This window comes from Misgurnus anguillicaudatus, chromosome 24 (genome assembly GCF_027580225.2).
Source record: "Misgurnus anguillicaudatus chromosome 24, ASM2758022v2, whole genome shotgun sequence".
NCBI lineage: Eukaryota > Metazoa > Chordata > Actinopteri > Cypriniformes > Cobitidae > Misgurnus > Misgurnus anguillicaudatus.
Window position 1 is genome coordinate 36,981,423 of NC_073360.2, and position 16,209 is coordinate 36,997,631.

A 16,209-nucleotide genomic window follows, 5' to 3' on the forward strand; every position below is an offset into this window, starting at 1 on the left:
GGCCATTGCAAATAATTACTTAATTATATAAGGGTCTATCCTCACAAAAAATATTCGCCCCAGGCAATTTCTTAACTTTTTCTGTTAAGGCACAGGAGTGTTCGATGGGTAATACAAGCAGATAGCAGTTTCCCTTAGCTGTTATTTTCCATTTCCCTGTTTGTGCCAATTTAACAGTTTTATTTTCTCTTTTGTCTATAAATGAACCCCTCAAAATATTGACATGACACTGAGTGAACTACACTGTCTGTCTGTGTTTATCTTGGTTCCTGATATCAGTTTCTCTGCTCCATCATACAACCTAGCCGAACTTGATCTGATCATCTCAATGTTATTAAAGTTAAATCCACATAGTAGGAAAATGTCATGACAGGTGAAATGTATACACCATTAGCACCAGTACTACTGTTAGTATAATGTAATATAGTATAATGTTTTCTATAATTTGTTTTTTGTCAGTCAATATGTTGTTTCTATTTTCAGTTTAACTTAAGACTTGAATTTTGATGACTTTTATGATTGTCATGTATGCTTATGTTGCTGCATTTAATAGATAAATGTATGTTCTTTCTGTGGCGTTTTTAATTTAACAACTAAAATAGATTTTCATTTTAGTGACGAATATAACTGATATGTATCTCTAATGAAGCTGTTGTAAATAATAAATGAACAAATTAAAAAAAAATGTGGCTGCAATCTAACCTGAACCACAAACTGAAAGCTGCCTTTGACGTCACAGCTCATAATGATTGGCTGAGGTTCTTCACATGATCCAAATGGACCGCCCAAACATCGCTGGTAACAACTGAGGACAGTTGCTTTGTTTAATCGTTTCATTCTGTTTAAATACCTAAATGTCAGTAAGAGGAAAATAACTTAATTAATCTGCAGACCTAATGGACAGTGGTTATGCTTATCTTTGGTAGCGGGACCGGAAGTGATGGAAACGGTTTAACGAAATCCGGTAAAGTGTTTACTTTATATAAAGTGTTTTGCAGATTAACGTTACTCATAAACACAACGAATTCAGCAGATTTTTGCTATTATCTTTGTTTAACTATATCACATATGGCTATATCACTTTTATACATGTGGTAACATTAAACAGTGTAAGTTACAAGCTTAATCTTTACGTGAAGTGATTTTTGATCTAGGAAATGTAATTTAGTCAGGCACATTTGTGAGAGTTTAAAGTGTGAATTAAATGATGGCTCATCATTGTTAAATAGATAAATAGGTAAATGTTATTTAAATCCACATGTTTGTTGTGTGTTATAGCATCAGAAGAGATCAAAGTCTGTGTGTCTATGAAGAGTTGATCAATGGATCCACCAATAGAAATGAAGAGATGGCCTGACCAAAAGTGACGTAACATTCATAGAAATTATATGATTATATTGGGATGTGTTTTGGGTGTTGGGACATTTTTGGATTATTTGTAGGAAATTTTATCTTCACATTTTAACACAGTGTTGTTCACATTACTTAAAATCCTCAGTTTAATTTACATCTCAAAAATGTATTTGACTCTCTTCCAGGTCGGTCATAACCGAACCCGTCTGTAAAAAGATGAAGATTGAGCAGTCTGTGAATCAACCACAATATTTGTGTCCTGAATTCAGGTAAACTTACATAAAAATCTAATTTGCTCTCTACATGTACTTCACTAACTTTTGTTTTCATTTCACAGCCGTGACTCTAAACTTAATAAAGTCCTGAACACATTTAAATCAAATCTGAGAGAGAAGTTTCAGTGTTTGTATCCAGGAACATCAAAGCAGAGAAACTCAACACTACTGAATGAGATCTACACAGAGCTCAACATCACAGAGATTAAAAGTGGAGAGGCAGAGGAGACACCAATCAAATGTAATGACATCTTTAAACCTTTTCCTGAACAACACAAACACATCAGAAGTGTGCTGACAAAGGGAGTCGCTGGCATTGGAAAAACAGTCTCTGTACAGAAGTTCATTCTGGACTGGGCTGAAGAGAAACAGAATCAGGACGTCCACCTCATACTTCCACTTTCTTTCGGAGAGATCAATTTGATGAAGGACAAAACACTCAGTCTTTTAGATCTTCTTCATCTTTTCTTCCCAGAGACAAAAGAAATGGAAATCTTCAGTGATGAATATAAAGTGTTGTTCATCTTTGATGGTTTGGATGAGTGTCGTCTGTCTCTGGATTTTCACAGCAGTGTGAGGTTGTATGATGTAAATGAATCAACCTCAGTGGACATGATGCTGACAAACCTCATCAAGGGGAATCTGTTTCCCTCTTCTCTCATCTGGATCACCTCCAGACCAGCAGCAGCTGATCTCATCCCCTCTGAGTGTGTTGATCGAGTCACAGAGATACGAGGCTTCAGTGATCCACAGAAGGAGGAATACTTCAGGAAGAGAATCAGTGATGAAAGTCTGTCTGATCAAATCATCTCACACTTGAAGTCATCCAGGAGTCTCTACTTCATGTGTCACATCCCAGTCTTCTGCTGGATTTCAGGCACTGTTCTAGAGAGAATATTGAGTGAAGCAAAGAGTCAAGAGATCCCCAAGAATCTCACACAAATGTACACACACTTCTTGATCCTTCAGACAAACATAAAAAATCAGAAGGACTATCAGAAGAATAAAGACATGATCTTCAAACTGTGTAAACTGGCTTTTGAGCATCTTGTGAAAGGCAATGTGATCTTCTGTGATGAAGACCTGAGAGATTGTGGCATTGATGTATCAGAAGCATCAGTGTACTCAGGATTGTTTACTCAGATATTCAGAGAGGAGTTTGGTTTGTGCCAGAGGAAAGTTTACAGCTTTGTTCATCTGAGCATCCAGGAACATCTAGCAGCTCTACATGTGCACCTCTCTTTTATGAACAAAAACCTAAATGTGTTTGATCAAATTAAACCGATTCAAATACATACATTTTCAATACATGATCTGTATAAGAGAGCTATAGATGAGGCTCTACAGAGTAAAAATGGACATCTGGATCTTTTCCTTCGTTTTCTTATGGGTTTGTCACTGAAGTCAAATCAGAATCTCATACATGATCTGAAGATACAGATAGGTTACAGCCCTCATAGCAATAAGAAAACAATCCTATGCATCAAGAATGTAATCAATAGCATTCCATCTCCAGAGAATTCCATCAATCTGTTTCACTGTCTAAATGAACTGGGTAATTTTTCACTAATGACAGAATTCCGAAATTATATGATTAATGCATTAAGTAAAGTCACACTCTCTTCATCTCAGTGGTCAGCTTTAGTTTTGGCAATTCAAGAATCCGGATCATTTCAGTAAGTATAAACAGTCACTTTATTCTTAAAACATAATTATGTCATTTCAAAAGAACGTAATTTGTTTATTTCTCTACAGGTTGACGAGTTGTAATCTTACAGCTGAAGCTTGTGTTGCTCTGACTTCAGCTCTGAGATTAAACCCATCACACATGACACATCTGAATCTGTCTAATAATAATCTTGGAGATTCAGTAGTGAAGCTGCTCTCTGATATACTGAAGAATCCTTACTGTAAACTGCAGATACTGAAGTAAGATCATGTAATATATAATGTCATGAAATCTATTTGAAGTGTGATTTGATTATCACATGATTTGATCCTTTTAACATCTACATCTGACTCAACACAGTAAAAACTTTAGGAACTCCGTAATCAGTATTACCTGTTGGGATCTTTATCTAATCATGTCCTATAACATGACAAAATATCAGACCAGGCTTTATCTAATAGTGTTTTGAGCTTTACATTTGTAATATTCTTTCACAATGACCTTGATCTGATCTCTATGTCATTGTTCTTTACAGGTTGAAGACATGTAACATCACAGATGAAGGTTGTGTTGCTCTGTCTTCAGCTCTGAAATCAAACCCATCACACCTTAGAGATCTGAATCTGACTGAAAATAATCTTGGAGATTCAGGAATGGAGCATCTCTCTGCTGTACTTGAGAATCCTCAATGTAAACTGGAGAACCTCTGGTAAGATCATTCACACATGACGTCGTTCTCAGAAACCACATTTACAAAGCAGTTAGATCCTAGGAAATGTATGATTTTGTCGTAAACTAAAATGCATGTGCGTGGTTTTTCAAGAGAGAAATCACGGATAATTTGCAAACATCAGATGCTGCGACGTGTGTGAATGCCCGGCACAGATTCCAGAAAATCATTGGCAGTACGATTGAACCAAAGTCAAGCGATCCTGAACAAATCCCGGATGCATTTTCCATAATTGCTGTGTGTAAAAGGGGCTAGAGTGAAATTGTCAAGTATCTTACAGTCCTGAATGCTAAAGATCAGACTTCTGTGTATGTTGTGATCTGAGAGACTGAAGTGTGTGTGTCTTTGTTCTCTACAGGTTGAAGAATTGTAATATCACAGATGAAGGTTGGGTTGCACTGTCTTCAGCTCTGACATCAAACCCATCACACCTGAGAGATCTAAATTTGTCTGATAATGATCTAGGAGTTTTAGGAGCGAAGCTGATCTCTGCTGTACTGGAGAATCCTCAGTGTAAACTGGTGATGCTAAAGTAAGATCATATGATGTTTTGTGATGTATTAGAGTAATGAAATGTATTTAAAGTGTTTATTGTCCATCTGTTGTTGCTAAATTTAGGTGATTGATCTTCACCTGGTCTGATCTTCAATAACATGATACTGCAGATAATGACTTACACCTCTCTTTTAACATCTACATCTGTTTTGTGGCAACATGAGAGCTAAAGGATTTTTTACTGGTACAGTTCTCTAACAATCTCTCCAGCAAGCAGGTGTAGTTTAATAATCAAACATAAAGTCTCAGAGTTATAACTTAAGTCTCTTCTGCATCAAAATTAACTTCTAAAAGAGTAATTCTGATGTTCTTTACTGCTCCCATTCTCTAGGCATAACAACAGGTCTCCTTTGTCTCCCATACCGCACCATTCATTTCATTCGTTGTAGCTGTAAACCTTTTCAGGCAGAGTCAAGTTATTAATAAGAAAAATATCAAAACTCAAATGTTTAACTCTAGTGGAGCTGGAAAATTAGCCTAATATCTAAAAAAGTGAAGTGTCCCTTTAACATTATGATGGGTTCTAGTGTTAAGAGAGTGCTATGTAAAAACATCTCTATAATAAAATATATAGAAAATACTTTGCCTGTATTTGATTAGACACAAATCATCACTGGTCCAGCAGCTGTGGTAAGCACAGTTGTCTTGCTCGCTTAAGCACCATTCACAAGTTTATGAAAGTTAAACTTTATGCAAATAATGAGCAACTTTCGGGAGCGACTACCTATGAAAGCAAAGCAATGTTCACATCATCCGTCTCTCCTTCTGGACAATACTCGTTTGTTTATGACAACCAGATTTAGAAACGCCTCCTATTACCTCAAGAGACAAGCGAGACACAGCTAGAAAGTCGCTGGTGGTCTGAACAAAGGCGAGCTTCCTGCAAGGATCCCGTGTCTTTTTCTCTTGCGATATACCGAATGCATCTCTGCATAAAGCATGTCTTTGTGCTTTACCTTATTACTCTTTCAGTCCAAAACATCTAGCCTTGTTTAGACCACCAGCAACTTTCTTGCTGTTTGTCACCCATCTCTTTCAATGAGGCGTTTCCAAATCTGGTTGTCAGAAAACAAATGAGTACCATCTACTCCAGTAAATGACGAAAGAAGAATGACTTGAACTCCACTGCTTCGCTCCCATTGGTAGTAGCTCTCGAAAATTGCTCATCATTTGCAAAAAGTTAAAGTTTTAGTCGCTAATGGTCACTTTCGCTTGAAGTGCCGGAAGTTGGCAAGCTTCCATTGAAATGAATAAGGTCGCAGCGCTCTGCTACTGCTAGTCGCTGGCAGTCTAAATGGGGCGTCTGCCATCGCAAAGCAACCAACATGCTGGATGGAGCGTATCTCGGCCGAGTGCACATTTTCAGTTTATGCACATTACAGTACTTGCAAAACAACTTCTCAAAATGAGCCACGGGAATGTTTTCAGCCATTTTGGAATTTTTTAAATTTGTTTCTGGAGTAATTCTGTGTTTGCGTCTCACTATCACGCACATGTGCTCAATTTGCACGCATTTATTTTTATGCTCGCACTGTCGAGCACTGCTTAATGAAATGTATCTACCCTCCAGCACACACCCTCTCATGATGCCACATTTTATTTTAAACAATCTCAACACCGTCAGGACATTATGAGTTTAGTAATTAAATGTGCTTAAATTACTTAAAAGTTAAAAAAAAAGAATAATAGGTTCTTATAAATCTTTCTCTTATCATTTCCTGTAATATGACAAAATGGTTCAGACATCAGACCAGGCTTTGTCTGACAGTAATTTGAGCTTTAGATTTGTAAAGATCTTCATGACCTTGATCTGATGTGTTGTGAAGTGAGACACTAAAGTGTGTGTAATTGTTCTCTACAGGTTGATTAATTGCAATATTACACCTGAAGCTTGTGCTGCTCTGTCTTCAGCTCTGAGATCAAACCCATCACACCTGAGACATCTGAGTCTGATTGAGAATAATCTTGGAGATTTAGGAATGGAGCATCTCTCTGCTGTACTGGAGCATTCACTGTGTAAACTGGAGAAACTCTGGTAAGATCTTACACACATACCACACGTTGATCCCAGAAAGTACATAAAATTGACTGCAAACACATCCTGTAATAGTTTCTAGGATCGCTTCAGTTTCTGTACCGCGTCATGTGTGAACTAATGCGTGTGGATTCCTTCTCGCACGCACGTGGACTCAATGCGCGCGTCTTGGATGACTCCTAGCACCTGTACTATGCGCAGCTCTGACATTTCCTTGCACTAGAGAGGTTGTTAGGCGTGCAGAGGGTTAAAACCAGCGAGTGGGATAAACAAACATAGCATGCAGGAAATATAGGGCGCCAATGATGCGGATGAACTAATGGCATCAGTTTTAAGAAGGTTGCGGTTATGACAGTGTTGCCCTTGCTCCTTTTTTGTCCACCAATCAAGTGACTTGTGTTAAATAAGTAAAAATGAACAAATAAATAGACTACTGCGCACCCCCCCCCCCAATATTATTGTGTATCAGCGATCTCACCGACTTCTATAGGACGATCTTAACACTAGTTGGGGATTTAACCCATAGGAAAAATCATTCTCTCGTCAGCCGTTGAGATTGAGATATATGATACCTATAGTAAAGTGATAATGTAGGATGGCGCTATTAGCCAACTTAGCCAAGCTTAAATGCGTTTACTCAAAATAAAATAGAACAAATTTAGAATTGATTTACATTTGCATATTTAGCAGACGCTTTAATCCAAAGTACTTACAAAGATTAGGAAACAATAAAAGGGTCAAAAGTGTACAAAAGCTGCTTATACCAAGATACAAGTTTTCATTATTCCAAAACAAAACAAAAGAAAGAATTTGTGTTTTTTTTTTTGGAAGAAATGGGATTTTTATATATTTTTTTAATGTTGCTACTAGAGATGTGGCTGACAGGATTGCAATAGGAAGATCATGGATTGTATTCTGAAAGTAATTCTTGAAGATACAAAGGTGCTAGCCCATTAAGGCTTTCTGGGTGATTAGCAGTGGCGGCTCATGACTGCTCATCGGAGGGGCGCTAATTCAAAGTAAGTGTTCGGAGTATTGCGTGTGTGGTTCCCTTTTCCAAAATATGTGTCCTGCGTGTCGAGAGATCCTGTGTGCATCACGTGTTTTGTCAAAATAAGTGCCTACTGCACACGGGTCAAAACCGTTTTGATTAAAGAGACGCTCATGTTCAAAAAATACACGCAAGACACTCACTTAACATTAAACTTTGATTACACATGAGATTATGCGAGTATCTGGCAAACGCGAGCATCTCTTTTATCATAAACCCTTTAGACACGTCTGCAGCAGGCACTTATTTTGGCAGGACACATGATGCACACACGATCACTCAAACCGCAGAACTCATATTTTGAAATTACGAACCACACACATGACGGACTACATACATGTTGTGACGAACTTCCCATCGTGCGCTCTCAAAAAAAGAAGTCACTAGCCGCCACTGGTGATTAGCAGTATTTTAAATGTATGCAATTTATAACCGGTAGACAGTGTAAGGATGCCAAAATTGGGCTTATATCATCCCTGTGGCACTCTATTCAAACTTTTGGGTGGTATTGTGCGTTTCGGTGGGTTTTGGGCTGGAAATCATCTACTGCATCTAGCAACCCTGGTCACATCATGAGTCTTTACGGGATCTGTTAAGTGAGGGACTGAAGTGTGTGTCATTGTTTTCTACAGGTTGAGGAGGTGTAATATCACAGATGAAGGTTGTGTTGCTCTGACTTCAGCTCTGACATCAAACCCATCACACCTGCGAGAACTGGATATGGCTTATAATTCTCTTGGAGATTCAGGAGCGAAGCTGTTCTCTGCTGTACTGGAGAATCCTCAGTGTAAACTGGAGATACTAAAGTAAGATCATTTTTTTGTAGTCACACATGATGTGGCTATCAAAGAGATATTAAGAAATAGTTGTTGAACACGTTCTGAACCCTACATGCTCACACCTATAATTCTATTCTTTGTTCACACCATAGCATCACTCCAACAATTTACTTGTATTGTAGAAACATTTTTACTAGTGAAGACATTTCATGCCTCACAACATAAGACACATGCACAGTTAAATTGGAAGGTAATTTAAACAATAAAGCAAAATCTGACAAAGAAATATCTGCTTTTGTGTGTGTGTGTGTGTGTGTGTGTGTGTGTGTGTGTGTTTTGCAGATTGTATGATTGTAATATCACAGATGAAGGTTGTGTTGCTCTGACTTCAGCTCTGACATCAAACCCATCACACCTGAAACGTCTGGATTTTGATGGGAATAATCTGGGAGATTTAGGAGTGAAGCTGCTTTCTGATATGGCGAATGATTCATATTACAAACTGAAACTACGGTGAGCAATTATTTAAAATTGTTATATATTAAAAATGTTAAAGGACAAGTTCTGTATTTTACACTTAAAGCCCTGTTTTCAGATTGTTTATGATGAAATAGAACGGTTTTGACTGAAATTTGGATATATGATGCTGGCCCGAGAATTTTTGGGTGTTTCTTGTATCACCTACCACCCCTATAATGGCTATAAAGGTGCACAGGAACAATCCTTCCTAAAATGCATTAAACTTTCGTTTACAAAGACGTGAAACTCACCGAGTGGTCAGGGGTGTTCACTGATATGCTCACACAAAAATTGGTGCAAAAGACGCATTCAAACAGGTTTTATCGTAGTTTTGTCCAACTCCATTGACTTGTATTAGATGTGCTGTGAGGTACGGTATTACCCGCGCCGGGAACTTTGTTTCTATTCTTGCACTTGGCAAAGGTGGATTATCGCCACCCACTGGGCTGGAGTGTTTATTATTCAAGCTCTCAGCGGAAGAATGTACGGGTGTGAGGCGTTTGGAAAAATAGATCCACAAGTTACAACGAATGCTAAAACACCTGTTGGAAAGCATCCTTTGCAGCGATTTTTGTGTGAGCATATCAGTGAACACCCCTGACCACTCGGTGAGTTTCCCGTTAGCATAAGGAAGTTATTTGCCATCCAGTCACTGATATTGCTTATACAGTCTGTTTACTGTTTGCTTATTGCTTAGAAATCTGGTGGGTTCGCTAGGATGTGAGGAGATGTAAAGCTGGGTATCACCTGCATAGCAGTGAAAACATATGTTACATATAATGTCTCTTAGAGGTAACACATGTAACAAGAAAAGAATAGGGCCTAGAACTGATACCTGCGGTATGCCATATTTAACCTGAGAGTGACATGACTTTTCCTCATTTACATAAAGTGATAGCAGTCGGCTAAATACAATCTGAACCAGGCATCACTTTTCACATACGATAAATGAAACAAATAAATGTGCATTAGCATTTAGCAACATATATTTATATATTAACCTAACTAAGAGACAAATGGTGTAGAAATTGTTCGTTTTTAGTTTATAAATAATGTTTACAAATTAAGCCTTTATTTTACTGAATTGTATATTATATCATATGCATGAATCTGTGTCATCAACACCTTCATCAGGCTTTGTGATATTAAGTTATATCAAGAGACAATAAAACAGCAACATGCATTGTCATGTAAAAAATATTTCTGAACAAATATGATAACAGATTGTGTGTTTTTACAGCTTTTCTGAACAGAAGCAGTGAAAGAGGAAGAAAGACATCAGTCAACACAATCAACAGAGACTTGAAGACATCCTGACCTCACAATATTTGTGTGTGTGAAATAACAATGAAAGTGACATTAATTCTCTTACAGTCCTTCACCTGTTTGTCATCTGTTGTTTAGGACAGTGGTTTAGGACAAAATGTGATCATTTATGCCTTGTGCCAATGTAATCCCTGTATATTTCTGTAAAACAAAATTTGTGTAAATTTAGATTTTAAAGTTTTTGTAACATTAGCAAAGGAGATCCTAAATCATTTAAAAACTGTTATACTTTTCAATCACTTTTCATGTTTGCAGTGAGCAGCCCTTTCTACACCCAATTACTCCTAAGGGAAAACGTGAACTCTGAGCTGAATTTGATGATTTTAATATCTGGATGTCTTTGGTCTTTATTTAGACAAACAGTAATAATAAGAGTCACCTGCTCAGACTGATACATATTTTGGGGTCCCTCGCTAAAGGTGGGTTGCCTATGTGGTGGTCCTGACTCCCTGCCATCATAAAGTTTTTAAAAAAATAAAATCTATTTGATCCTTGTCTCATTTGAAATGGCTTTTCATAAGCTACTGGTTAAATGTTGTTTCCAAAGGTGATGTCACACAGAAAAGTGAAAGTAATCCGTAGCATAGCGCAATCCGCAGCATTTTACCCTATTAATTCTGAATTTTAAATTCATGTTGGTGGTTGCACCTGATGGTGAAAACGTTGTAAAGCAAGGACACTTTACCCCAAACATAACACATTTTACAAAGCTATTGCAAAGAATTTCCTAAAAATTTAGTTTTTCAATAAATTACAAATCATTAAGGATTGTGATTATTCACCAAGGAAATTCAACATCTAGAACATTACAGGTAAAGTCAATCTTCATCTCAGGCTTAGTTTTTGTGTTGCTGACATAAGAGCTCACAAAAATGAATATGATTTTTTTTTAAACAAACCTAAACAAAGTAAAAAAAAACTACTGCCTGTCATTTGTGAATCCAGATCTGTGTGATCAGTCACTTTACTTTTAAAACATTATTTATGAAATAAGGCCTTACAGATCTTCAGTACTACAGATTTCATACAGAGTTTAGTCTTCAGTGTGGTTTACTAGATGAAGAACATCACGTTGACATATTTAAATAAAACTGGATGTTAAACATGCTTATGTTGCTACTTTAAATGAATCAAATAATGAAATAATCATAAACTCAACAATTAAAATATATTTACATGTTATTGACAATTTTACTGGTATTTATCTCTACTAAGGCTGTTGATATTAAAGAAGAAATTAAAATTAAATCTTAATTTGTCTATCTAATGTACGTGAACTGAAAAAGAAAGACTGAAAGCCCGCCTCTGACGTCACAGCTCATAATGATTGGCTGAGGTTCTTCACGTGATTCAACTGGACCGCCCAAACACCTCTAGTAACAACTGACGCGCCATAGTTGCTTTATTTTAGCGTTTAATTCTGTTTTAATATCTAAATGTAAGTAAAAAGAAAAACGTTTAGATATTAATCAGTATACGCGATGAACAGCGGTCTTTTTTAGCGGAACCGGAAGTGATGGAAACAGTTTAACGGAATCAGGTAAAATGTTTACTTTATATAACGTAAAGTCTTTGCAGAGTACTCTAAAACATAACTAATTTTGCAGATTTTTACCATTAATTATCTGTATTTAACTACATCACCTATATACACGTAGAATATTTAAACAGCTTAACCTGTCCGTGAAGTGATTTTTGATCTATGAAATGTAAGTAACGTTATTTGAGTCAGAATAAGAGACAGATTTGTAAAAGTGTGAATGAAAAGATCGCACATCATTTTTAAATAGATAAATAAACGTTATTTTAATTCACATGTTTGTTGTGTGTTATAGCATCAGAGGATCACAGTCTGTGTGTCTATGAAGAGTGAGCGGTCAATGGATCCACCAATAGAAATGAAGATATGGCCTGACCAAAAGTGACGTAACATTCATAGAAGTTATATTATTATAATTAAACATTTTATATTGGGGTGTGTTTTGTTAAAATAATGTGAAATATTTGTAGGAATTTTATCTTTACCCTCAGTTTAGTTTACATTCTCAGAAATGTATTTGATTCTCTTCCAGGTCAGTCGTAACCGAACCCGTCTGTAAAAAGATGAAGATTGATCAGTCTGTGAATCAACCACAATATTTGTGTCCTGAATTCAGGTAAACTGTAGACTCGAAAATCTAATTTGCTCTATCCACCTTATTTTCAAAGGCAGAATTGAGTGATGTGTAAATATTGTGTGAGGCTTCTCTTTTATCCGAGGCCATCCGGTAGAAAACAATGTCGTTGAAGCATACACAAAACATGATTAAAAATAGTAATGGTAAATATTTACTACACCCAGCATGTATAAATTAAGAAATGGCCTGATACATCATATGAAGATAAATTCAATTATTTTGTGTTGTTGCTCGGAGTCTTTGTGCAACTATAAAAGCACAGAGAACTACCTGTACAGTGGGAAAGTTAGTCAAGTGTTTGTTGTACATAAAAATACCAAGAGTTTGTGTTTTACCTTTATCATGTGTGTGTGTGTGTGTGTGTGTGTAAAATGTCCCAACTGGAGTGAATTTTTATAAATAGTATTTTTTAATTGTCTGTTATAATGTTTGAGTTTCTATGGTGAGTGTGACACATCAAGCGTATCTGAATGTGGCACTTCCTTTTGACAGCATAACATATATATACTTTACATGTACTTCACTAGCTTCTGTTTTCATTCCACAGCCATGACTCTAAACTTAATGAAGTCCTCAACACATTTAAATCAAATCTGAGAGAGAAGTTTCAGTGTTTGTATCCAGGAACATCAAAGCAGAGAAACCCAACACTACTGAATGAGATCTACACAGAGCTCAACATCACAGAGATTAAAAGTGGAGAGGCAGAGGAGACACCAATCAAATGTAATGACATCTTTAAACCTTTACCTGAACAAGACAAACACATCAGAAGTGTGCTGACAAAGGGAGTCGCTGGCATTGGAAAAACAGTCTCTGTACAGAAGTTCATTCTGGACTGGGCTGAAGAGAAAGAGAATCAGGACGTCCACCTCATATTTCCACTTCCTTTCAGAGAGATCAATTTGATGAAGGACAAAACACTCAGTCTTTTAGATCTTCTTCATCTTTTCTTCCCAGAGACAAAAGAAATGGAAATCTTCAGTGATAAATATAAAGTGTTGTTCATCTTTGATGGTTTGGATGAGTGTCGTCTGTCTCTGGATTTTCACAGCAGTGTGAGGTTGTGTGATGTAAATGAATCAACCTCAGTGGACGTGATGCTGACAAACCTCATCAAGGGGAATCTGTTTCCCTCTGCTCTCATCTGGATCACCTCCAGACCAGCAGCAGCTGATCTCATCCCCTCTGAGTGTGTTGATCGAGTCACAGAGGTACGAGGCTTCAGTGATCCACAGAAGGAGGAATACTTCAGGAAGAGAATCAGTGATGAGAGTCTGTCTGATCAAATCATCTCACACCTGAAGTCATCCAGGAGTCTCTACATCATGTGTCAAATCCCAGTCTTCTGCTGGATTTCAGTCACTGTTCTAGAGAGAATATTGAGTGAAGCAGAGAGTCAAGAGATCCCCAAGAATCTCACACAAATGTACACACAATTCCTGATCATTCAGACAAACATCAAACAACAGAAGGACTGTGACAATAAAGTAAATGATGAATACTTGATCTTCAAACTGTGTAAACTGGCTTTTGAGCAGCTTGTGAAAGGCAATGTGATCTTCTATGATGAAGACCTGAGAGAGTGTGGCATTGATGTATCAGAAGCATCGGTGTACTCAGGATTGTGTACTCAGATCTTCAGAGAGGAGTTTGGTTTGTGTCAGAGGAAAGTTTACAGCTTTGTTCATCTGAGTATTCAGGAACATCTAGCAGCTCTACATGTGCACCTCGCCTTTATGAACAACAACCTAAATGTGTTTGAACAAATTCAACCGATTCAAACACATCAGCTTTCAATACGTGATTTGTATCGGAGAGCTACAGATGAGGCTTTAAAGAGTAAAAATGGACATCTGGATCTTTTCCTTCGTTTTCTTCTGGGTTTGTCACTGGAGTCCAATCAGAATCTCATACGAGGTTTGATGATACAGACAGGACGAAGCAGTCATAGCCATGTAAAAACAATGGGTTACATCAAATGGATGATCAGGAAGAATCAATCTCCAGAGAAATCTATCAATCTGTTTCACTGTCTAAATGAACTGGGTGATTATTCACTAATGAAGGAAATCCAAAATTATCTGAAGTACAGGATATTACGTGATGCCAAAATCTCTTCATCTCAGTGGTCAGCTTTAGTTTTTGTCATGCTGAGTTCAGGACGCGAGCTGAACGAGTTTAACATGAATCGTATTGTTAAACAAAACAATTCTGCAATGCTGAAAGTTCTTCAGAAGCTTCTGCCTGTGATGTGTGAATTCACATCAATTCTGTGAGTATGAAAAATCACTTAACTCTTAAAACATTATTAATGGTGTTGTTACAAACCAATGGGATTTTTTTTTTTATTTCTCTACAGGTTAAGTTCTTGTAATATCACAGCTGACAGTTGTGTTGCTCTAACTTCGGCTCTGAGATCAAACCCATCACACCTGTGGGAACTAAATCTGTCTCAAAATAATCTAGGGGATTCAGGAGTGAAGCTGATCTCTGCCGTACTGGAGAATCCTGACTGTAAACTGCAGAAACTGATGTAAGATGCCATGATGTTATGCAAGGAATAATTGACTTAGGGATGTTAAATTATTTGAAAATAATGCTATTTTATTTATTCAAAGGATTGGAATCAATTATTCTGCTCATACCACGTTACTAACATTGCCCTGGTGGTTATTTTAAGACTTTTGGCAGGTTAGGTGTGCGTTCATCGAAAAATAATGCATACCCGTGGAACATTTCTCAACCAATCAGAATAAAGCATTGAACAGCCCTGTGGTATAAGTAATAAAATTAATTTATTTAATGTGATTGATCTTCATATGATCTGATCCTCAATAAGATGATACTGCATTTTTCATAATGATGACAGACAAGACTCTAACATCACTTTTAACATCTGATTACATTAAACACACTCAATTTCAACACAGTCAGGACTTTATAAAGATAAACTTAAAAAATGAATTATAAAAGTTTTGTATGAATCTTTCTATAACGTCCTATAACATCACGTCCTGTAACTTTGTCTGATAGTGACTTGAGTTTTGTTATGATCTTTAAAAATGATCTTGATCTGAACTGTGTGTCATTGTTCTCTACAGGTTGTGCAATTGTAATATCACAGCTGAAGGTTGTGTTGCTCTGACTTCAGCTCTGAGATCAAACCCATCACACCTGAGAAAACTGAATCTGATTGAGAATAATCTTGGAGATTCAGGAATGGAGCATCTCTCTGCTTTACTGGAGCATCCTGACTGTAAACTGGAGAAACTCTGGTAAGATCATTCACACATGATGTGATTCTCAGAGTGATATTGTTTGCGTCCCGAACGACTCGGAATAGAAGCCACAAACTTAACGATTGTTTCTACTTCTTCAAAACAATCACATCCTAATCATTAAAATCATGCCTGGGCACCGATCGATAAAAGTCTTGTGCAAGTGCAAGCCTGTGAGGGGATGGAGAAATTGTGCTGAGTGTGCCCTATCACATCTAACAACTAACAAAAGGAAATGAATGTTGATCTGAAAGACTAAAGTGTGTGTCATTGTTATCTACAGGTTAAGAAGTTGTAATATCACAGATGAAGGTTGTGTTGCTCTGTCTTCAGCCTTGACATCAAACCCTTCACATCTGAGAGGACTGATTCTGGCTAATAATAAATTTGGAGATTTAGGAGTGAAGCTGTTGTCTGCTGTACTGGAGAATCCGCAGTGTAAACTGGAGATACTCAAGT

At 37.1% G+C, this 16,209-nt stretch overlaps 2 protein-coding genes across 4 annotated transcripts in view; both read left to right on the top strand.

Moving 5' to 3' along the window:
* The first annotated feature begins 721 nt into the window (after window positions 1-721).
* LOC129438553 (protein NLRC3) lies at window positions 722-10,787 on the top strand. Of its 3 annotated transcripts, XM_073862925.1 has the most exons (11): window positions 743-964; window positions 1,279-1,363; window positions 1,539-1,622; window positions 1,691-3,304; window positions 3,384-3,557; window positions 3,833-4,006; window positions 4,386-4,559; window positions 6,444-6,617; window positions 8,301-8,474; window positions 8,790-8,960; window positions 10,207-10,787. In XM_073862925.1, the coding sequence occupies exons 2-11, from the start codon at window positions 1,323-1,325 to the stop codon at window positions 10,226-10,228; spliced, it is 2,802 nt and encodes a 933-aa protein (XP_073719026.1). In that variant the 5' UTR covers window positions 743-964; window positions 1,279-1,322; the 3' UTR covers window positions 10,229-10,787. The 3 variants fall into 3 exon arrangements, 2 of the variants coding, with proteins under 2 accessions (XP_055053302.2, XP_073719026.1); XR_012367599.1 differs by lacking the exons at window positions 8,790-8,960; window positions 10,207-10,787 and having other exon boundaries at window positions 724-964; window positions 6,494-6,617; window positions 8,301-8,440; XM_055197327.2 differs by lacking the exons at window positions 6,444-6,617; window positions 8,301-8,474; window positions 8,790-8,960; window positions 10,207-10,787 and adding an exon at window positions 4,646-4,766 and having other exon boundaries at window positions 722-964.
* Window positions 10,788-11,630: 843 nt separating this feature from the next.
* The window catches only part of LOC129438549 (uncharacterized), a 42,813-nt gene continuing 38,234 nt past the window's right edge, over window positions 11,631-16,209 (top strand). The window contains exons 1-7 of the mRNA XM_073863390.1: window positions 11,631-11,832; window positions 12,128-12,213; window positions 12,365-12,448; window positions 13,017-14,744; window positions 14,832-15,005; window positions 15,574-15,747; window positions 16,034-16,207. Coding sequence (XP_073719491.1) covers window positions 12,155-12,213; window positions 12,365-12,448; window positions 13,017-14,744; window positions 14,832-15,005; window positions 15,574-15,747; window positions 16,034-16,207 — 2,393 coding nt within the window. The 5' untranslated portion in view covers window positions 11,631-11,832; window positions 12,128-12,154. The remainder of the gene's footprint in view (window positions 11,833-12,127; window positions 12,214-12,364; window positions 12,449-13,016; window positions 14,745-14,831; window positions 15,006-15,573; window positions 15,748-16,033; window positions 16,208-16,209) is intronic.

What these genes read in the sequence shown, in the direction of transcription:
- LOC129438553 (XM_073862925.1), top strand. Translation starts at nt 1,323, where the DNA reads ATGGATCCACCAATAGAAATGAAGAGATGGCCTGACCAAAA. An exon ending in CAAGAATCCGGATCATTTCA is followed by an intron (nt 3,305 to 3,383) that starts GTAAGTATAAAC and finishes ATTTCTCTACAG; the next exon opens with GTTGACGAGTTGTAATCTTA. An exon ending in TGTAAACTGCAGATACTGAA is followed by an intron (nt 3,558 to 3,832) that starts GTAAGATCATGT and finishes TGTTCTTTACAG; the next exon opens with GTTGAAGACATGTAACATCA.